The sequence below is a fragment of the Furipterus horrens genome, unplaced genomic scaffold, assembly GCF_987537825.1.
Source record: "Furipterus horrens unplaced genomic scaffold, mFurHor1.1.pri manual_scaffold_10, whole genome shotgun sequence".
Lineage (NCBI taxonomy): Eukaryota > Metazoa > Chordata > Mammalia > Chiroptera > Furipteridae > Furipterus > Furipterus horrens.
The window spans coordinates 63501138-63522275 of record NW_028327180.1 but is presented as its reverse complement, the minus strand read 5'-3'; the positions used below and the strand labels follow the sequence as shown (position 1 = coordinate 63522275).

General features: G+C 57.4%; 2 protein-coding genes across 5 annotated transcripts in view; one reads left to right on the top strand and one right to left on the bottom strand.

Moving 5' to 3' along the window:
• The first annotated feature begins 604 nt into the window (after positions 1-604).
• HK3 (hexokinase 3) lies at positions 605-16569 on the top strand. 3 transcript variants are annotated; one of them, XM_090287936.1, is made up of 19 exons: positions 605-806; positions 3463-3583; positions 7158-7335; positions 7545-7699; positions 7784-7906; positions 8020-8115; positions 8936-9035; positions 9116-9299; positions 9769-9921; positions 10077-10310; positions 10654-10949; positions 11059-11198; positions 11283-11402; positions 13400-13495; positions 13667-13766; positions 15329-15512; positions 15611-15766; positions 15925-16158; positions 16245-16569. In XM_090287936.1, exons 1-19 carry the CDS (start codon positions 721-723, stop codon positions 16387-16389), a joined length of 2901 nt encoding a protein of 966 aa, XP_090144062.1. In that variant the 5' UTR covers positions 605-720; the 3' UTR covers positions 16390-16569. The 3 variants fall into 3 exon arrangements, with proteins under 3 accessions (XP_090144062.1, XP_090144060.1, XP_090144061.1); XM_090287934.1 differs by lacking the exons at positions 605-806; positions 3463-3583 and having other exon boundaries at positions 7179-7335; XM_090287935.1 differs by lacking the exons at positions 605-806; positions 3463-3583; positions 7545-7699 and having other exon boundaries at positions 7286-7335.
• The window catches only part of UNC5A (unc-5 netrin receptor A), a 56217-nt gene continuing 51616 nt past the window's right edge, over positions 16538-21138 (bottom strand). For both annotated transcript variants that reach the window (XM_090287937.1, XM_090287938.1), the window contains 7 exons: positions 19861-19948; positions 19443-19611; positions 19073-19306; positions 18845-18994; positions 18590-18754; positions 17823-18001; positions 16538-17653 (listed from right to left, as the gene is read on the bottom strand). In XM_090287937.1, the coding sequence (XP_090144063.1) occupies positions 17488-17653; positions 17823-18001; positions 18590-18754; positions 18845-18994; positions 19073-19306; positions 19443-19611; positions 19861-19948 (1151 nt within the window). In that variant the 3' untranslated portion in view covers positions 16538-17487. The remainder of the gene's footprint in view (positions 17654-17822; positions 18002-18589; positions 18755-18844; positions 18995-19072; positions 19307-19442; positions 19612-19860; positions 19949-21138) is intronic.

Here is a 21138-nt window from a genome sequence, read left to right as displayed (position 1 = left end):
TAGGTTTTCAACATGATGAATTCTGAAGGGACATGCATTCCACACCATAGCAGTGAGCACAGTAACACCCCAAGGTTCTGTGCATTCAGGAACACTAGATTAGGGGAGAACCAACTTGATGGCCAACAGCCTGACTGCAACCTAAGATTACCCTGCCCTGTTTGGTAGGGAGACCTCTGTTGTGAACCTGTGCTACCTCCTTTGCCTACAGACTAAAGGCTAGACCCCACAGTCTGGCCACCACCTCTCCCACCATGTAGCCCCATTACATGTCTCCTCGAGGCCCTTGGAGCTGTATCCCATTTTGTGAAAGTGCCTTATATTACCATTCCTTCAAGGCTTGGCTTCTGCAGCTTGCCTTGCCCACGTAAGGGCAGAGTCTTTCTCTTCCTCTTCTGAGCCCACATTGCTGCTTGCTCACTAGTACTTGCACATTTTGCAAAATTGTCCATTGGATTGCGTATTTCCCAGCCTAGGCCCCTCCATTTTCTTTCCAGGGGGGAATCACCACCTCAAAACTCAGACTGTTTATAAAATGGACAGAACTTCCAGCATTGCAGAGGGCATGTCCTAGGGCCCTTGATGTTCAGGTCTCCAACTTCCTGGGATTGTCCAACTCAAGTTTGCAATAAGTCCTACCTCTTAGGACAGACTCAAAAGGAAGTGAATCAGCTATTGTTCAGTAAGAGGTTGGGGCTTGGGGACGTTATTACTCAGGTCATGTGTGAGTTTCACTTTTGGGTGTCTCATATTGAGAGAAAAGAGCTCAGGCCTGAGGAGGCTGACTTAACTGCTGCTGCTTCCAGGTAAGAGCCTCCTCCTCTGTGTAGTTCCTGCCTCCTCAGCCCCAACCCTCACCTCATCTCTGCTGCTTGGCCCTACTGGAGGAGTGGAGGCTGGAAAGACTGCACCTTTGGTCCTCAGGGTGGCTTCCTCTGCAGCAAGCATCCTTGGATGCCTTTCTGAAGGAAGCCTCGTTCCGGCTAGCTGACTCCCCGAGGGAAGCCAAGAGGCTCACAGCTCCTCAAATTGTGTGGATGCTGGGCTGGGCTCTTGGGATCGAGCCATATGGGAGACATGTGCCACCCCACAGGGACGCTCAGTTGGAGGAGACAGACATGGGTATAGTCACCGAGAGTGACTGCTGGGGTTTCTTAGAGACAGTTTCACAGTCCCTGGCATAGAGAAGGGCTGAACAGATGTCGAATGGAAGAGGGAATGAAGGAGAGGGTGAATGAGTGAATGACTGAGCCAGCTGGGCCTTGTGAGTGAAAGCTCACCAGGTGTGTAGTCCTTGGCCTTTTCCAAAGGTACCCCTAGGTACCCTGTTTTATCTGAAACAGACCTGTGATTTCCCATGTGACAGATTTACAAATTGAGTGTAGGTATATATGACTCTGGAAAGGTTTGTTAGAAACTGATTTCTTGGTTTTCTGAGTAAGACCTCCCCACCCACCCCCAATTTTACCAAGCTGTGTTAGCACCTGCCTGTGCTGAACCTTGTGCTGGCTGTTGAAGATACAGAGAGGACTTGGCTGCGGTGGTTCTAGACTCAGGGAACACCATGAACAGAGGCTGGACAGTGGGAGGCAGACTGAAGCTTGCAGTCAATGTACAGCCTGAGCAGGAAGGGAAATAGCGACAAGAAGCTGCTGGGAGGGCATTGTCAGGGGCTTGTGACACCATAGTAGTCTTGGCTTCTTTTTCTGCAGTGAGATCCATCACCATGTGACCGCTGACTTCATTTCTTAGAGCGATAGGTCTAGGGAATGATGTGATAAGATCTATTTTAGAAGAGTCACTCTGGTGATGTGTTGAGAGTTGGAGGGGTGGGCAGGCGGAGGACAGGAGATGCAGCAAAAGTGAAAGAGAATGAATGTGGTTTTGACAAGTTTGAGGAGCCTCTCCAGCGTCTGGGTTGTGAAGCCTTAGAACATGGGACTTGGCTCAGGATGAGTATATTTAGAAGCCCTCACACAGATGTTCTAATCAAGTTTTGGGAATGAGAGAGATAAAGAGGAAATGTGGAAAAGAGAGCTGTCAGAGGCCTGGAAGCCCCATTGTTTCAGGGGAGAGGAGAGCAGTTCTGAAGACAATGAGAGACTCCGGAAGGAGGCCCAGGAGACACTGACTGTCAAGCCAAGGGACCAGAGGATTTGTACTGAAAAGAATGCCCATGGATTCCCATACCTGAGAAAGGGCAGTGCCGGTGGGACTGAGGAAGGCGCTGGGACCGGGCAGTCAGGAGATTATAGGTGACTGCGGGGAGGGATAGGAGCCAAAGGCGGGAAGGGCAACAGGGTGGGAAGGTATCTTCCCTGCAGTTTGCTTTTCCAAGAGGAGAGGTGGAGTGATTTCGTGGACAGAGGCCTCTGCCCATCCTGGGCCCTCCACTGCATTTCTTGTTTCCCTCAGCCCTGAAGGGCCCCGGGATCGCGAAGGGTCCCTCGGAATCCTCCTGGGACAGCAGCTGGAGTGAGCATGACACATAACATTCCTAAAGTGAGCGAAGGACTTTCAGAATCATTAACTCCTTTCACTCTCACAAGAACTGAGTTTGTTTTTCCTGTCCTAGAAGAGGAAATTGAGGTTCCTGTAGTTCCCATTCATGTTCAGCAAAAGAAATCTGAAGACCCTGTGCGAGGCTCTCCTTGCTCTCCTCTCATTTGCTTCACGTAGCCCGCTCGCTTACGTGGGTCCCATTTGGCAGACAAAGAAAATCAGGTCCTGGGACTGAGCGACCTGGGGCAGTAGCTGAGCGCAGGGCCCTGCAGCTCTGCATTGCTGCCCCTCCCCAAGCCCACCCAGGAGCTGAGGTTTAAATTAGATTTCTCAAACCATTTTCCCGGGTATGATTCCATGTAATTCTCACAACCACCTTGTGCAGGTAGGTATTTCCTCCTGTGTTAAAGATGAAGAAACTGAAATTCAAAGAGGTCATAAATGACTTGATCATGTTGTTTGTGCCACTAGTGGGAGCCCCCCCACCCCATCTTCATCTCTTCAGGAAGAAATTCATGCCCCACAGCTTGGCATAAAGATCATCTGCGGTCCAGCCTTCCTGTCTCTCCAGCACATCACCCCCTTTCTTCCAGAAGTTCTAGCAGCATGTCCATCCCGATCGATGCCCATGTACCTGCTGTGACTGCTGCAGGGCTCCGAGGCCCTGAATGTGGGTCCCTGACTGGCTTTGTGCCCTAGCACCCAACAGAGCAGGCATCAGGAACCTGTAAATGTGAATGAAGGACAGAATGAATAAACAGTGTTGGGACTAGAAATCAGCCTTGCCGGTACTCTCATTACATGTGCTCCTGGAAACTGAGAGCCTCCTCATTGATTACTAGGGGATCTTGGATGGTCAGAGGTTCTGAGCTCTGCCTGTAGCTTCCTTCCTGTCCCCAAGGGTCTGAGTTACAGCCTCCTAGGGCCTTTTGAGTACCAGACTGTCCTTTCTTCCCACAGGTGGCCACCCCCACTGTGGAACCACATGGACTCCATGGGGCCTGTAGGGTTGCAGCAAGGGGAAGGAGCTCCTAGCTGCCCCCTGGAGGGCTTGCCCTGCCCCCCAGACAGTTCTGAGCTGGTAAGTTCAGCACTGGGTTCCCATCCTCTGCCTATTCGGGGCTTCCAAGAGCAAGATTGGCTGACGATGATGTGGGGCCGTGTAGCCCCTTCCAGGTTTCTGAGCCTTTCATATCTGGTCTGGTAATAGTCTCCTACGAGGCTCTATACAACTGCAGGGTGGGGATTAGCTCCTTTATACCTCAAAATGAGGGGACTGAGGGAGGTGATGTGCCTTGGGTTAAGGCATGACAGGAACCTGTGCTGAGCTGAGCCCCAAATGCATTGCTTGGGCCACCTTGCCACACAGGTGCTTCTGCTCCAAGTGTGTTGAAACAGTCTTGAAAGGATCCTCTAGGATTTTCTGGTAGAAAAATGTGTTCTTAAGGCCCTTGCTTTCCCCACATCCCTAGTCACTTCTGCAGGTGTCCCTTTCCTCCACACTGTGCAGTGAGGTACAGAGACAGGCTACAGGGCAGCGTACTCCACATGCCCCCGATTAGCTCAGGCGCGAGTCTCTTTCTTCTGTTGTCTTGACCAAGATTTGGAGCCCTTCCTACCGCATCCTTGAGCAGGAAACACTTGTGTAAGTCAGTCACATCCTCCCAGCTCCTGGAGGGCTAGGTGAGTGGCAGGAGGGAATAAAGGGACTGCACAGAGGGGGCCCCGGGGAAGGGCTCTCTAATGCTTCCCTGCAGCTTCTTTAGCTCCCTGCCTGTTCGGACATCTGCTGGACTGTGCTTGTTGCCCAGCTCTGGGGGCATCACCCCTCACTGTATTTCATGCTCCCACTTCACCCTTGTCCAACCTCTGCCCCAGACCCCGTGGCAAATATTTTCCCTGTGTGCCGCCTGCTGCTGGGCCAGTTGGGGGCCTGGCCTGCCACCACCTTCCTCCACTTCCTGCTCCTGCCTCCTGAGGCTGGCTGCTGGACCAGTTCTGCCTCTGTCCTGCTTGCTCCACTGTGCACACCTGCAATTTGAAGATGGTCCACCACAGGCTGCCCCTTGGCTCCCCTTTCCACGGTCATCTGAGGACCTTAGTTCATTAGTCAACCATGTGTGGTCTGAGTGGAGCTCTTTCTCAGAGTCCCTTCCCCACCGTGTCCCAAAACCCATGTTTCAGTGAGCGTGTCCTGCAGGCCAGCCACTGCCCCACCCTTCCTCAGTTCTCCCAGAAAAAGTGGTGCTACTTTTGCTCCTGCTGGATAGATCAGGAAACCCGCTCAGAGAGGGAAACCCATAGGCCCAGAATGACTGACAGATATACAAGCTGGTCCAAGGAGCCAGCACTGAAGGTCTATCAGATTCAGCCTCTCTCTAATGCTGTGCTTCTGGCTCTCCTGGCTGAGGCTCTCCCCACTCTTCCCCGGGGGGGGGGGGGGGGGGGGCAATGGGGGAACTCCATAGCACCTGCTGCCTGCTGCGCACCCACCAGGTCATTAAGCAATAAAAACACACCCCTCACACTTGACATGTTCATGTATATGATCTCCTTGAATTCTTATGTCCCTACAACCACTCAATCAACAAATCCTTCCTGGGTGTTGCCAGCTTTGAGCTGCCACCCCATGCAGCCCTAGCATGGCCCCTGGCACTGGGGCTTTGGGCCCTCCTCAGAGACAACTGTGAATTGCCCAGGGCCACACAGCCAGGAAGTGGCAGGGCAGGGACTCAGGTGTAACTTTTCGTGTCCCAGGTCCTCTGAGACTTCTTTGCTGCAACCTTCATCACTTTTGGGTTCTTTTCAGAAATTGCTAGTTTTTAAAAGCTTCACAGTTATGTAGAAACATCTCTGCAGTCAGACGGGTCAGATTTCAAATCCCACCCTGTCCCTTCAGAGCTGCTTGGCTTAGACAGATGACTGTCCCTGTCTGAGCCTCTGGTTCCTCTTTTGTAGTGGGAATGCACCCTCCGAGCATATATGTCTGCTGTAAGCATCTGCTATAATGAAACACAGAACTGAGCCTCTGGCATTCTTGTCAGGGTCCTTTGCTGCCTTAGGGACCTGTTTCCCATCTCATCCCGAAGCAGGGGTGGGACAGAGTCATCCAATCTCCCTCAGTGGGCAGCCTCCTTTCCCAGTCTCTCCTGGCCCCCTCATCTGGTGCCCCAGTGGTTACTTCACAAACACAGGTCCAGTGTGGGCCAGCAAGTCGCAGGAACGAACCTGGGAAAGACCAAGCCCAGAAGAATGGAGTCTTTGGCTGAGATTCTCTCATGAACCCAGGGAGGCTGCTGGGCCTCTTCGAAGGACGAAGGATGGGGCAGAAGGTTGTCCAGGGAGGTTTCCATGTGGAGGGCTGGTAGCGGGGCTCTATTAAGCTCCCCAACAGTGGGATTCTGGTGGAGAAGAACCTGGGGGTCCTGTCCCCTGCCTGATCACCCCTCCTCCACTCTGACCCACTCCCGGCCCAGCCTTCCCCCAAACCAATCCCTTTCCGCTCGTTGCCCACATTTTCTAAGGGCTCCTCCCTCCCTTCGTTTAGTTCACTTCCACAGGGAGACACTCCCTGGCCAGTACCTGAAAATACTTCTGCTCCCTGCTCACTCTCAAACTTCTCCTTCCTGTGTTAAAAAAAAAAGCTGCCATTGCAACCAGACCATGTCATCTACTTCTTTGTTTATTCTCTGCTCCTACACTGGAGTGTGAGCTCCACAAGGGCAGGCCTCAGCTGGCTGTGTGGTGCTGGGGGCTTAGAATAGTGTTGGATGCCGAGGGAGGCCTCAACCAATGTTGCTGGGAGGGATGGCTGACTGAGGAGTAGGCTGGCCACCAAACTCTCCTCATCACTTCACCTTCAGACTTTCTGTCCTGTTTTTCTAATGTTCAGCTTGGCAGATTTTGAGGCATCACGTGACCTCTCTCTATAGGTCCTCCTCCACGAAGAGAGCTTTTCCCATGTGTGACATAGTCCCAGCCTACAAGGATTCTGGGCAGGGAAAGCCTTGGGGTGGGGGACACTCATAGGCTCTAGAACCACCAGCAGGCCCCAGAACACATCTGGATGGCCACACGGGGTCTCCAAATGGATCGATCCTCATGGAGAGCAAGCCCCTCCCAGCCTCAGTGATGGTGTGTTAAAAAAAAAAAAAGGGAGGGCTGGGCTTGCTCAGTCTCCAGAGTTGAGTGGATCTGGGTAGGGAAGCACCTGAACTTGAAGTTTATTCACATATGTGATCATTCATTTGCTCATTTAATGACAACTCACTGAACAGCTTGGCTTTGGGCCCGGGGACCCAGAGCAGATCAGTCATGCTGTAACAGGAGAAAGGCCTCACCAAACCTTGAATTCAATGAGGTAGAAGGGGACAGTGGGTGTAGTTGGCTGATGAGCCTCGAGGGAATGGAGCAGGAACAAGTGGGTGAATCTCTCCTCCTGAAAGGAGCCCCCAGTGGGTGTAGGAACTTGATGTGGGCTGTAAGGGGCAGCGAGCCAGGCTGTGAAGAGATGAAGGGCGGGCTGGCAGACACTGAGGAAACCAGCAAGGCTCAGAATGGGCTCAGGCCGGCCCTGGAGAAGCCAAGGGAGGGGTGAGCTGGCAGGAGGGTTGGGGCGCTTGGCTAGGCCACCAGGGCTCTTGCCCAGATGTCAGCCTGTTTCTCCCCAGGTCTGGGAGTGCCTGAACGGGTTCGAGGTGACGGAGGCCCAGCTGCGGCAGATCCAGGCCCGGCTCCTGGGCTCCATGGAGCTGGCACTGAGGGGCCAGGCCAGCCCTGCACCTGCCGTCCGGATGCTGCCCACATACGTGGGGTCCATCCCACATGGCACTGGTGGGTAACATCAACTAAGATGGGTAACCAGGCCAGGGGAGAGGTTTGTAATTTGGGGGAGGGGGAAGTTTCTTAACCCTGTCCTTACCTCTAAGGTTCCCATCTCTAAGGTCCCTTGACAAGACTTAACAGTCCTTGGGGATGTTTCTGGGAGGCAGAGGGCTTGGTCTCACCAGCTGCATGCCTCTCTGTGACCTGCCTGTCCTCAGAGCAAGGAGACTTCTTGGTGCTGGAGCTGGGAGCCACCGGAGCCTCACTGCGTGTTCTGTGGGTGACCCTGACTGGTATGGAGGGGCCCCAGGTGGAGCCCCGGAGCCAGGAATTTTTGATCCCCCAGGAGGTGATGCTGGGTCCTGGTCAGCAGGTGAGGGCTCTGTGCCCAGGCTCTGGGGCCCGCAGGGTGGCTGGGGCTCCGGTGGGCAGAGCTGAGCCCTCCGTGTCCCCACAGCTCTTTGACTTTGCTGCCCGCTGCCTCTCTGAATTCCTGGATGTGCTGCTCCCTGTGGGCAACCAGAGGGTGCAGCTGGGGTTCAACTTCTCCTTCCCTTGTCACCAGACGGGCCTGGACAGGGTGAGGCAGTGTGGGCATGGGGATTGCGGGGGAAGAGGCATGGGAAGGGTGTGGGGAGGGACTGCAGCCCCGAGAAGGCTGCTGCAGGAGTGACCCCGCTTTTCTGCCTCCAGAGCACCCTCATTTCCTGGACCAAAGGCTTTAGGTGCAGTGGTGTGGAAGGCCAGGATGTGGTCCAGTTGCTTCGAGATGCCATCGAGAGGCAGGGGGTGAGTGGAAGCAAGGTGATGGGAGGGCTGCTGGGAGCCTGCCTACCTTTCCTGCTTGTAAGCTTGATCCAGCGCAACCCGGGGCATGTGCCACCACCATTCCCATTTTCCAGGTGAAGAGACAAGGCCGAGAGAGGACATATCAGTGCGTAGGGCCATGGGGGGACAAAGGTGAAAAGGCTTGGCACTGTCTGTTCTCAAGGACCTCACCATCTAGTAGGGAAGGCATTCCAGTCAAAGACCATCCTTGCTGAGGTGGTGGTTCCGTGACTGGGAGCACAGGGGAGGGCCCACTGTGACTGGAGCAGGGACCTGAAGGAGGAGTTTGCCAGGTGTAGGAGTGGAGCTGGGGGCTGGGGAAGATCCAGTGTCAGAGAAGGGCATATGCAGAAGTCTGGGCGCCTGAGGAGGCCAGTCTGCCTGGATTAATGGCCACCCCACTGTGCTGTGTGAGCAGCTGGAAGTCAGGGCTGGGATGGAGGGGCTTGGGGAGCTGGGCCGCCATCAGGGGGAACCGGCAAAGGGCCTCCAGTGCCCTCTTCACAGTGCCATGACGCTTACCCTTGTCCTGGCCCTTGGGGGGCCCTGGTGGCCTGGAGAGGGTAGCCGAGGCTGGGAGCCACCGATATCCCCAGGGCCTGAGTTGGGGGTGGAGCAGCCAAAGGGGCGTGAGATGATGGGAAAGCCTTCCTCTGTGAGGTGGAGGACCTACAGGCATGCAAACATGTGTGTTTCGTGGACTCTGGGTGTCTCCATCAAAGAGTGGGCCCTAGCCATGCCCAACCCCCAGGTCTCCCTGTACTGCCCTCTCACTGTCCAGGCCTACAGTATTGATGTAGTTGCTGTGGTGAATGACACGGTGGGCACCATGATGGGCTGTGAGCCGGGGACCAAGCCGTGTGAGGTCGGGCTAATCGTAGGTGAGCTGTGGGCCATTTGGGGCAGTGGGTGGGGGCCCGGTTGCCTTGTGGGCAGGCCCTGATGGGGTCGTCCCTGCCAGACACTGGCACCAACGCGTGTTACATGGAGGAGGCACGGCATGTGGCGGTGCTGGACGAGGACCGGGGCCGCGTCTGTGTCAGCATTGAGTGGGGCTCCTTCGGTGACAGTGGGGCCCTTGGGCCAGTGCTGACCACATTCGACCGCATCCTGGACCAGGAGTCCCTGAATCCCGGTGCCCAGAGGTGGCCTGCCTTCTGCTCTCGGCCCTGTCTCCCCTCTCCTCCCATCCGCTGTTGCCCCTGTGCTCCAGCCCGTAGGGCCCAGCCTCTCCCTCCCAGCAGCTCAGGTTGTTCCCAGGGGACCCTGGTCAGGCTCAAAGGGGAAGGGCTCAAGGTTTTCAAGCTTTGTCCCTCCCTTATTCCTGACTGGCTAGCCCTGAGAGGAGCTGGAGATCGGGGTTAGCTGAGCAAACTGTCCCCACCCTCCTCTGAGTCCTGTCACCCTACAGAAGCCCCCTCAACCTAACCCAAGCTGGAGGGGGCAGTGAGGTCTGGGTAAACACCCACCTGTCTCCTGGGAGGCCTTTTGATTTTGGAACATTTAGTCTGGGGACCCCAAAGAAAATGACCCCTCCCTGGGGGCTCCCGCAGGTAGGCCCGGTGGACTGAGGGCTTAGGAAAGCCTCTGTCCAGCCACGTTTCCTGCCTGCAGGTTCGAGAAGATGGTTGGGGGCCTGTACTTGGGTGAGCTAGTGCGGCAGGTGCTGGCTCACCTGGCCCAGCATGGGGTCCTCTTTGGGGGCTGCACCTCCTCTGCCCTGCTGAGCCAAGGGGGCATCCTCCTGGAGCATGTGGCTGAAATGGAGTGAGTGTGGGAAGCCAGTGGGACTAGACAATGGGATTCTCTACTTGGGAGAGGGAGGGTGCTATGTCCCCCAGGTAGCCATGGGGCTTTAGGGGAAGGGGCATAGGGAGCACCTGGGACACTTGAGCTTCAAAGCAGCACCCTGCCCCCCCCAGCCCCTCGGCTGGGACAGCCCGTGTGCTTGCCGTCCTGCAGGACTTGGGCCTGCGCCCGGGGGCCACGGATGCTGAGCTGGTGCAGCAAGTGTGTGCCACTGTGTGCACTCGAGCGGCCCGGCTCTGTGCTGCTGCCCTGGCCGCCATCCTCACCCGCCTCCAGCATGGCCGGGAGCAGGAGACGCTTCAGATCATGGTGGCCACTGGAGGCCGAGTGTTTGAGTGGCACCCCAGGTATTGGGAAAACACAAGAGCCCGTGTGAGCAGGTAGCAAGGACATGTGTTTGAGACACGCACCCAGAGGGCACTCTGGGACTGGGGCTGCTGGGCAGTGGGTACACATGGCGCCCAAGCAGAGAGAGGCAAGAGGGGGGCTGGGGTGGGGCAGAGAAGGTTAGAGGACAGAAAATATGCTTCTCCTTGGGTGTGCAAGGGGTCCTGGGGGCACAGGGTGTGCAGTCAGGGCACAGGTAAATCTGGAATCAGACTGGTTTGAGATGATGGGTCCAGGCTTCAGTGAGCCCTGGGGTCAGGGCTCGGTGCTGAGACAGGGTGGACCCGGTATGTGTCTGTGTAGGTTCCTCAGCATCCTGCAGGAAACAGTGCAGCTCCTGGCCCCTGAATGTGATGTCTCCTTCACCCGCTCTGTGGACGGGGGTGGCCGGGGTGTGGCGATAGTGACCGCTGTGGCTGCCCGTGTGGTGGCCCACCGGCGTCTGCTGAAGGAGACCTTGGCACCATTCCGGTTGAACCGCGAGCAGCTGGCAGAGGTGCAGGCACAGATGCGGGAGGCCATGGCCAAGGGGCTCCGAGGGGAGGCCTCTTCTCTCCGAATGCTGCCCACTTATGTCCGGGCCACTCCTGATGGCAGTGGTGAGGACTGGTCTAAGTGTGGGGCTGGAACGTGGGCTACTGGGGCCACAGTGAGGGCTGGAGTGAAGCCACCCACTCCATCCTGGCACTGAGGGTTTCTGCCCCACAGAATGTGGGGACTTCTTGGCACTTGACCTCGGGGGCACCAACTTCCGAGTCCTCCTGGTCCGTGTGGCCATGGGTGGTGTGCAGATCACCAACCAGGTCTACTCCATCCCAGAGTGTGTGGCCCAGGGCTCTGGACAGCAGGTACCCATGGCAGAGGGCTGAGTCCGGGGCAGGGAAGGACCGTGTGCCCGCCCCCCAACCCTGCTGACCTGCCCCACCCCTCAGCTCTTTGACCACATCGTGGATTGCATCCTGGACTTCCAGCAGAAGCAGGGCCTGAGTGGGCAGAGCCTCCCCCTGGGTTTCACCTTCTCCTTCCCCTGCAGGCAGCTCGGCCTGGACCAGGTGAGGGAGGGAGGGCTGGGAGAACTCACCCCCAGGGGCTTTCCACCCCCATACCCTTCAGGAAGCAGGCAGGAGGCTGGAAAGAGGCTTCCGATATCCTGGATAGAGTGTGGGGAGAGAGGCTGCTGAGGCACAATTAGGCTGAGCCTACACCCAGGCTCAGTTTCCCTAGATGTGGCATGCCTAGGGGATGGGTGTGGTAATGTGGCCTGGAATCCAGGGTCATGAAGAGGCATGGGATGGAGAAGGACCTGGTTAGGTGTGAGCGCCTGGGAGCAGTGTAGGCCCTGACCCTGGCTGCCCGCAAGCTGGTGTTCTGGCCTGGGGACCTGCAGGAGCAGCCTTTGCCCCGGTCTCTGGAGGGGGCTGTGCTCACATGGGGTCTCTGCCCTCTCTCTCCTTCCCGGCCTTTCCACTGTCCCTCTCAGTGTCCACTGGGGGGTTGCAGAGCAGCAGGCACTCAGCACACACTTCTGCATGGCCTCCAATGAGAAGGCTGGACTTTCCGTGCACACACCTGAGACTCCAGCCAGCCCTGTGTGGCTGTCATCCTCTGCCCCTGCTCTGACCTACCAGACGGCCCTCTGCGCTCTGCCTCCCTCTCCTTGCATCCACAGAGTCTCTCTGCTGGTTGTTGCTCCCAGCTAAGCAGCTGGTGCCTTTGATTGATTATTTCTTGTAAGTTTGAGAAGCAAGTGGGACTCAAAATGCAAAATCAGGCATGCACAAGATATGGTCCTGTTAATCTTCTACCACCTAACTAAAAGTCTGGGTGAAGCCCACATTCTTTAGAGGGACGCTTCTCGGCTGCACAGTGATTGTCCTCTGCTATAAAGAAAAGTGCAGACATGAGGGGAAACTTTTGGGGAGACACCCAGGCTCCCACTGTCTGGACTCTGCCACTTCCTCTCTTGGGTCTTGACACCTTCCTTGGGAAGCAGGGCCAAGACCTCATCTGCTCTCAGATCACCCTAATCCCTGTCTCCTTCCCTGCCCCCAAGGGTGGGCCCAGTGGGGAGTGTATAGAACACCTTTCTCAGGGAGCCACCGAAACCTGGTTCTGACTCCCCACCCCGTGTCCCAAGAACAGGGGTTCCTTGTCTGGTCTGGCAACAGGGAAGCTTAGTGAACCCTCATGATCTTGTCTCCCCCAAACTGGCTTCCTGCTCATTCACTCTCATGCTTGCTGGTTTCTGTTGTGGGGGCCATGAGCACAGAGCACCAAAGATGTGGCCACATAGCAAAGCGGATACAGGAACTATTACTGGGTGAAATGTTGGTTAGTATTTCTGAAGTGTCCTGCTCCTACTTGGGGCAGAGCAGCTTTCTCCTGATGGTGGTGGAATAAATCCCCTGCCCTTCCCTTGGGGAAAGCACACCAAGAAAAGTACAGTGAAGCCCCCGCCACTAAGTCCACAATTAAAGGCCAGTTTCTCACAATAAAAGTGTACCTGTTTGTACCCTCCCGTCCCACCCAGGTGGCTGGGTTCCGGCTTTTCTGTTCTTCCCTCACACCTGGAACACACAAGTGAATTTCTCATTGACGTGGCTGTGTCCCAGCTCTGCGAATCCTTTCTCTCAAGCAACTGACTGTTCTTTCTGAAGGAGCAGAACCTGCTGTCCTGACCCCTGAGCCTCCTCTGTCCTCCCCTCTCTCACACACAACACTCACATACTCATGTGACCGGCTCTGTTCCTTCCTAACCCAACCACAAAGAGCTGCTCCTTCCGGGCAAACGTCTTAACATGGCCATCCCCGGAGACCATGGGAGCATTCCAGTGCTAATATAAAAGACATAGGTTGAAGGGTCATTAATGGGTCTCTTCACATAGGAAGGCTTCTGAGGAGTTGGTGGGGGGCAGAGGACAGGGCCCTCAACTGCATGGAAGAGTGGGCTTGGGTCCTGCTTGGCGATGGGGGACACTGTGTGCTTGAGGGGATGCAGGTGAGATTCCAAGGGGCCTTCAGCTTCCTGTCCCACTTGGCCCCACTTCAGGGTATCCTCCTGAACTGGACGAAGGGTTTCAGTGCATCAGACTGTGAGGGACAGGATGTTGTGTGTCTGCTGCGGGAAGCCATTGGGCGCAGACAGGTAAGGGACCTGCCTCCAGGGGTGCTTTAGGACTGTAGCAGGCCTTGAGGGGAGCAAAGGGTCTCTTGCTTCCTGAGATGTGGACCTTCTGCAATAGAGACCTCTGGGTCCAGCGTTGGTTGCCGTGACAACCTTGTTGCCCAGCAACTAGCAGCATCCTTTTGTGTGCAGGCAGTGGAGCTGAATGTTGTTGCCATTGTCAATGACACGGTGGGGACCATGATGTCCTGTGGCTATGAAGACCCCCGTTGTGAGGTCGGCCTTATTGTCGGTGAGGATGCTGCTGCTCTTTTGTGCCCCAGTGCCTGATACTAGTTCATTGCCTCCTGTTGCTCCCTCAGTTTGGACATTTCCCTGGCCTTGGGGGTGGGGGAATCACTCCCATCTTACCCAACAAGGCCCTGAAACACTCCACTGGGCCAGGAGTCTGGAGCTGGGCTGTCTAGTCCACCTCAGCTGCTGACTCAATGAAGCTCTCTGAGCCTCAGTTTGCCCTTCTTTTTAATGAATCCACTTTGGCATCATATAGATCTGGATGGACCTACTGGCTCTGCTACTCCCATCTGTATGACGGTGGGCAGGTCACCAGAGCCTCAGTTTACTCGTCTCTTAAGATAGAGATAATAATAATAATGCCTGTCTTGAGGGAAAGCATGGCAAGTGCTGTCTCACAGTGGTACATTCTTAGTGCTTGGAGCTGGGCAGGGGCTGGGGGTTGACAGAGGATGAGCTGTAGGGTCCTTTCGGTCATCTAAGATTCTAAGCCTTTATTAAGCACCTATTCTGTGGCCAGCTGGGGGCTGGATGAAGGGACAGGGTGATGCATAAAGAAGCGGGAAATACCTGCCTTCTCCAAACTGACCATGTAGCAGGTGTTGTGCCCCAAACAGCATGTGGCAGTCAGAGAGCTGAGCCTGACTCTGTGGCAGGGCAGCGGGGCCAGGCTCAGGAAGGAAGGGGTTCCGAGATGAGTGGGACCTGTGAAGAAAGCCCTGGAAGGAGGGACCTGGCTAGGCGGGGAAGGAAGGAGTGCCTTTGGCATCAGTCTCTTAGAGCCAGAGGTGTGTGACAGCCTCTCAGGGACCAGGAGCTTCTAGAACACAGCCTGGCTCAGAGAGGTGCTTACCATGGGAACAAAGACCTGCACGGAGGAGTCCCAGGTGGGACCGACACGGAGCCCACCTGCCGTGTGTTGGGGAGAGGAAGGGGCTGTCTTTGCCCTCTGCTTGGAATGCCGTTCCTTTCTGTGCTTCGCGGCTTCAAGGCCATATCCCAGTGTCACTTCCTCTCTGTAGCTTTTCCTGACCCTCTAGGCAGGAAGATTCACCTAACGCAGGATTCCCATGGTAATCTCCTTTGCACCTCTATTTGGGCACGGACAGGTAGTATCTGAGTTGGCTGCTCTCTGGCCCCCCTCTGGCCACCGCAGGGCTCCACTGGTCTGGCTCAGCACCTGCTAGTTTGACTAAAGACCTGAAGGCCAGTCCAGGGAGCTTAGGCCTCGCACCTGCAGGCAGTGAGGGGCTGTTACACATCTCCTGGGGGAATGACATGACTGGTGACATTTTTAGGAGCCCTGGGGTAGCATGGAAGGTGCACTGATGGTGGTGCCGGCAGGGGAAGGAGTGGAGGTCCGGAGGACTTAGGGCCAGAAGGGTCTGCATAAGGAATAGCAGGAAGGAAGGAAGACCAGGACCCAGGGCAGGACATGAGTGTGGAAAGATGGAGAAGTAAAAATGAGCCCACATTTTTCTGTCTCCAGGTGTGAAGGGCTCAGAGGGGGCTTGTCTGCATTAGTATAACAGCTCCCACACTGTCTGGCCTTCCTTGCAGGGACTGGCACCAACGCCTGCTACATGGAGGAGCTCTGCAATGTGGCAGGCGTGGCTGGGGAATCAGGCCACATGTGCATCAACATGGAGTGGGGCGCCTTTGGAGATGATGGCTCTCTGGGCACGCTCACCACCTGCTTTGATGAAAGTGTAGATCGGGCATCCATCAACCCTGGCAAGCAGAGGTGAGGGCCCGCTGGGCCGGGGTGCCTGGTGGTGGCTTCCACTGGTGCTGGTAGTTGGTGGGGTCTCCTGCCCTGTGGGCACACACACTTCCATGCAGGTTTGAGAAGATGATCAGCGGCATGTACCTGGGGGAGATCGTCCGCCACATCCTCTTGCATTTGACCAGCCTTGGGGTTCTCTTCCGGGGTCAGCAGACCCAGCGCCTTCAGACCAAGGACATTTTCAAGACCAAGTTTCTCTCTGAGATCGAAAGGTGCTGAGACCTGCATGACTTCCTCCCACAGGAGTCTTTCTGTCCTCTTTGGGTGGAACGCTGGCTGGGGGGAACTCCACCCTGGAGGACAGAGGTCACGAGGTGTGGAGTTCATGCCAGACCCTACTCCTCTGGGCTCTCTTCCTTCCCGTCTCCAGTGACAGCCTGGCCCTGAGGCAGGTCCGAGCCATCCTGGAGGACCTGGGGCTGCCGCTGACCTCGGATGATGCCCTAATGGTCCGGGAGGTGTGCCAGGCCGTGTCCCAGAGGGCCGCCCAGCTCTGTGGGGCAGGCATGGCTGCCGTGGTGGAGAAGATCCGTGAGAACCGGGGCCTAGAAGAGCTGACTGTGTCCATCGGGGTGGATGGGACCCTCTACAAGCTGCACCCCCAGTGAGTCTGGGCGCCACGCTAGGTGGGGAGGCATGGCTGGGTGGGCCCAGCTTGCCTGTGCTCACCTCAGCCCCTTCCCCTCACAGCTTCTCTGGCCTGGTGGCAGCCACTGTGCAGGATCTGGCCCCTCACTGTGTGGTCACCTTCCTGCAGTCGGAGGATGGGTCGGGCAAAGGTGCAGCCCTGGTTACCGCTGTTGCCTGCCGCCTGGCCCAGCTGGCCCACGTCTGAAGAAGTCTCCAGGGACAGGCTGTACTGGATCAGGGCCTGGGCCCCACCTGTCCCTCAGCCACCCAGGACTCCCAGAACAGCCCACGTGTGACCCCTCTAGCGCCACAGATTTCAACCTCTGGCTTCCTGGAGAGAAGCAGCACTCGGATTAGCAATATATATATAGTTTATTTACATTCACTTCCGCTAAAATCCCTACGCGCCCCGGCGGCCGGGCAAGGCTGTGTACATAAGGCCAAGTGTAAGTGCATGAATGCACTTAAGACAGAGTCAGGGCACGAGCTTCACATGACAGGCCCCAGGAGTGGGCACACCACGGCACACAAACTCGCCATCGGCCAGCCCGGGACTCCTGTTGCATATTCACACGCCCCATTGGGCAGGGGTCCTCTTGGCTGGGGGCAGGGGGAAGATCAGGGAGGAGCCATTGGGTGTCCCTGGGTGGGTGGGAGAAGGGCAACATGTGAGAGACAGATGGGGACTGATACCGGGCGTGAGAGGTGGGAGTGTCCTCCAGGTGTACAGCATGAGATGTGTGTGCGGGGGCGGTGGGGGATGCAGGTAAGATGGCACAGGAGACGTGTGGGCACACGCCTGTGTGGAGGTCGTATGCCTGAATCCAGGGGCTGACCCCACTTCGGCTGTGGCTCTCAGTCCCACAGGCTTGGAGCTGGGCCCCTCAGACATGCCCCTACCCAGCAGGCACAGAAATGTTTGCATAAGGTCCAGCTCAGGCAGCCTGGGGTCATGTCCCGAGCCCAGTGTGTGCGCACATGCCGTGTGTGTGCGACCCCAGCCAGGGGCAGGAGGAGAGGTAGCCCCACACACATACACACACACAGGCGGGCTGGGTCTGGCAGGTTCCTGGCAAGGTCCACCCTGGGCCAGGGGCAGGGGGCAGTGCCAGTCTGGCCTGGCAGCAGGGAGGAATGGGAGCGTGGGCAGGGACTGAAGGACCAGTGTGAAGGGCCAGAGTCCATCAGGAGGGGCCTGTCCACACAGCTTCCTGAGTGTGGGGGAGGGGCCCCATCCAGCCTCTGCCTGTCCCTCATGGGTCCCAGAGCTGGTGAGAGTGTAGGTGTCGGGGCCTGGCTGGCCTCAGCATTCAGCCTCTGACACTGTGAAGAGGCCACCATCCGGCTGGCCCAGTCCGGCCACCGCTGCAGCCAGCTGGCCAAGATTGCCGTTGGGGAAGTGCCTTGCCTCCCACAGGTTGAGGATCATGGCTGTGGGGCTGGGCTTGGAGGCAAAGAAGCTGAGATGGCTGCAGAGGAGGGGAAGGGAGCCCATTAGTGGCCTGGCCTCACCCAGGCTACTGCCTCCTGCCCCCAGCCCACCTCCAGGCATGGCTCCCCTCTGCCAAGCACACTGAGTGCCCTGACTGTGGTGGATGGGGCACAGGCCCCACAGAGTGTCCTGTGCACCCCACATACCTGTCCAGGTGAAGTTTCTGGGCCAGAGTCCGCCAGTCGGCACCCCGGCTGCAGGGTGGGTCCAGGCTGGAAATGATCTTTTGCCGAATGAGGAAGGGGATCTTAAAGGCACTGGGGCCCACTAGGGCTGGGACCCCCCCTTCACTCTCCAGAGCCAGCAGTTCAGTGAATCTTGTGTCCTGGGGGTGAGAAGGGGTGGAGATGACTCTTAGAACTTCCCCCTGGCCAGGCCCATGGCGACTTCCTGCTGGGGGAGCAGACAACCCCCACAGAGCATGGCGACGTGGGCAAGGTGCTTCTGGGGCACCCCTCACTGAGGGTCAGGGGTGTAGTGACCTGCCAAAGCCAGTGAGCCGTGGACCATCCCGGTTCATTCCCCTCCTCCCCCGTACCAGGCCTCCCCCAGGCTCCCCTGCCAGCCTCTGCTGAACACAAGGACTCCCTGTGCTCTCACCACCCATGCTCCTTGACTCAGTGTCCGCTGCCAGAAACGCTGCTCTTCCCTCACTGTCACCTAACTCTTACTGATCCTTCAAGACCCAGTACAAAGTCCCTCCTCAGGGAGGCCTGGGGCCCATGCTGCTCCACTTCTTCCTGCTGCTTCCACCTGTTCAGCCCCTTGCCAAGTCGCACTGCACCTGTCTGCATCTGTCTGTTCGCACCTGCACCTCCCTATCCCCCACGTGACAGAAGAGGCCAGGTGGTATCTGGTTTCTAGAAGGAGGGGTCAGGGTAGAGCTGGGGGTGCTCACGTCCCTTCTGCCCACCTTGGTGATGTTGAAGTTGATGTTGAAGCTCTGCCCGTCACCCTCCACCTGCCACACCCACACCTTGCAGGCCAGGTCACTGGTGCTGGTGCTCACACGCTCCAAGGTGAAGGTGCAGTGCAGGTACTGCTGTGTGCCGTTCCAGATGTGATAAAAGGGAATCTCCTGGTGGGGAGGGGTGGTGTCAAGTGTGCCTGATGTCAGGTGTGCCTGATGTCAGGTGTGCCGGGCTGCAGGCACCTGGAGCGCCCTCACCTGGTAGCTGACGAGGAGCTTGCTCTTCCACAGGGAGCTGGGCACATCGTGGATGGACAGGCGCAGGTTGTGGTAACTGTCCTTCAGATGCAGGACTCGAGGCTCCTGGATCAGCTGTCCTCCCAGCTGCTTCTCCAGCTGCACTACCTCCTGTAGCACCCCAGGTGGTCAGCCAAGCCTGGGGGCTGGGAGAGCCCCCTCCCCCTCCCTGAGGGACAGGAGCAGTACCTTGAGTGCCTCTCGGGTGTCGTGTAGGCAGTAGATACGGATGTTGTATTCCAGGGAGGTGCAGGTCACGGGGGCAAACAGAAGTAACTTGAGGCGTTTGGCCGCAGCCACACTGAGGGCCTCTCCCACCAGGGCAAAGCGGCCCAGCTGCTCCGTGAACACATAGCAGGCACAGGCCTCCAGCTGGCAGTAGTAGAGGTGGGAGGGCGCCTCCTCACCCAGGTGCAGCACATCCTGTGGGCAGTGCCCGACGGTCAATGCACGGCCAAGTGCAGCTCTGAGGGGTGACCAGAGACTAGGGACAGGGACCCAGCTCAAGGCCAGGTGGAAAGCCTCTTTTGGCTCCTTTGGGCGGGTGGATGGGGCTTACCTCCCAGCTGCCCTCACAGGACTGCTTTTTGAGGCGCAGGCTCCAGCTCTCGGGACAGGGCTCCCCGCAGTGGTCCATAGTGAGGATGACAGGCCGGGTAAGCAGGACTCCGGGGGGCCCGCAGCTAACGATGGGACTCAGCAGGGTCTGACAGCCGGCTAGGGGCAACCTCAAGTGGGGGAATATGGACAGGGAGGGAAGGGCATCAGTGGACTGTCCTGGACCTGGGCAGGACAGAACTGGGCAGCGGCACCTGACTCAGGAGCAGAGCTGGGTTGGGCTTAGGGGCAGCTCTTCCCTGGGTCCCCCTCAGACCAGACCAGACAAGACCCGACTGTGACTGGGCACAGGGCTCTCTGGCGACCACAGGCAGGGGGCAGGACCCATCCAGCCCCAGCTGAGGGGCCCGCGCCCACACCTCACATCCTCTGGCTTGTGCAGCGTGAGGTAGACCTCGTAGATCTTTCCACGGGGAATGGCGTCTGGGGGGATGAGGAGGCTGATCCCTGTGATAGAGCAGGGAGGGCTGGGCTTACCAGGGCTGCAGAGACACCAAACAGCCTCCTTGGCCAGCCTCTACCTGAGCCTTCCTTTGAGGACTGATCAGTGTTAGCCTGGCCTGGGACAGAGGTGCCGCAGGGACTGTCCAATTACCCACATGGGCATCAAGCTGAGCCACAGTGACCTTGAGAGAGGCCAGGGGAACTCAGGTGGGAAACACATGCCCAGTTAGCCTGGGCAGAGAGAACACTGAGACAGAAGGTGCCAGGTGTGCTGGTCCCACCTCCCCCATCACCTTGCTTGAAACCTTCCCTCTGTTTCTTCTGGATCAAGTCCAGCTCCCTGGCCTGCCATTTACACCTCTGCCCCAACTGCCTTCCTGGCAGTGCCGCCAGCCCAGCCTGTGCTGTGTATCACCGTTCCGGAGCCGCTGCCCCAGCTGCCTCTGCCTGGGCACCCTGTCCCCCTGCTCTGCTCAAGCTTCCCCACCTCCACCGGTGTGGCCACCTCTGGGGATGGCAGCTCTCTGCCACCTGCAAGACTTCGCTCCTCACTTGGCAGTGCCTGCTATACGTGGGGCAGGGGCATCAAACAGCCTTGTCTGCTTTGGTAGCCCTCCCTGGTCTGTGGGCCATTGTCCTGTCCAGCTGACTCACCTCTGCCCAGAGGCTTGCATGAACAGTATTAAGAAGTGCCCTCCAGTGCAGAGGCAGTGAGGCAGGATGCAGAGGACAGAGGCTGGGGAGCTGCTCTTGGGGTGGGAGGGGTGGTCCTGCCCCACCTTTCTGCCCTTTTAGGACAAGGAGCCCTTACACTAGAAGGAGGGGAAAGAATTCTATGACTATCCCACCAAGTGTGAAAGCACAGGCATGCTCTCCAGAGTGGGCGACTTGGTGGGCCGGTGGGAATGTCACCACTTTCCAGGAATGGAAGCCTAGGAGAGGGGAGCCAGTGATAGGGTATTTGCAGCTACTGCTCCCCCCACCAGCCCACACCACCTCCTGGTACCCGCTCCCAGTGTTGGTGACTGTCCCAGAGACCTGAGCATGGATGCACCCACATTCTCACTCAGTGAGTGCTCACACTGAGTACAGGTACTCAGGAAGGTGAGGGAAAACCACAGGCCTTGCTCTCAAAAAGCACCCAGCTTAGTGGGGGGAATACAAGTGGATGGCCATCAAGAGTCCTAGGTGCT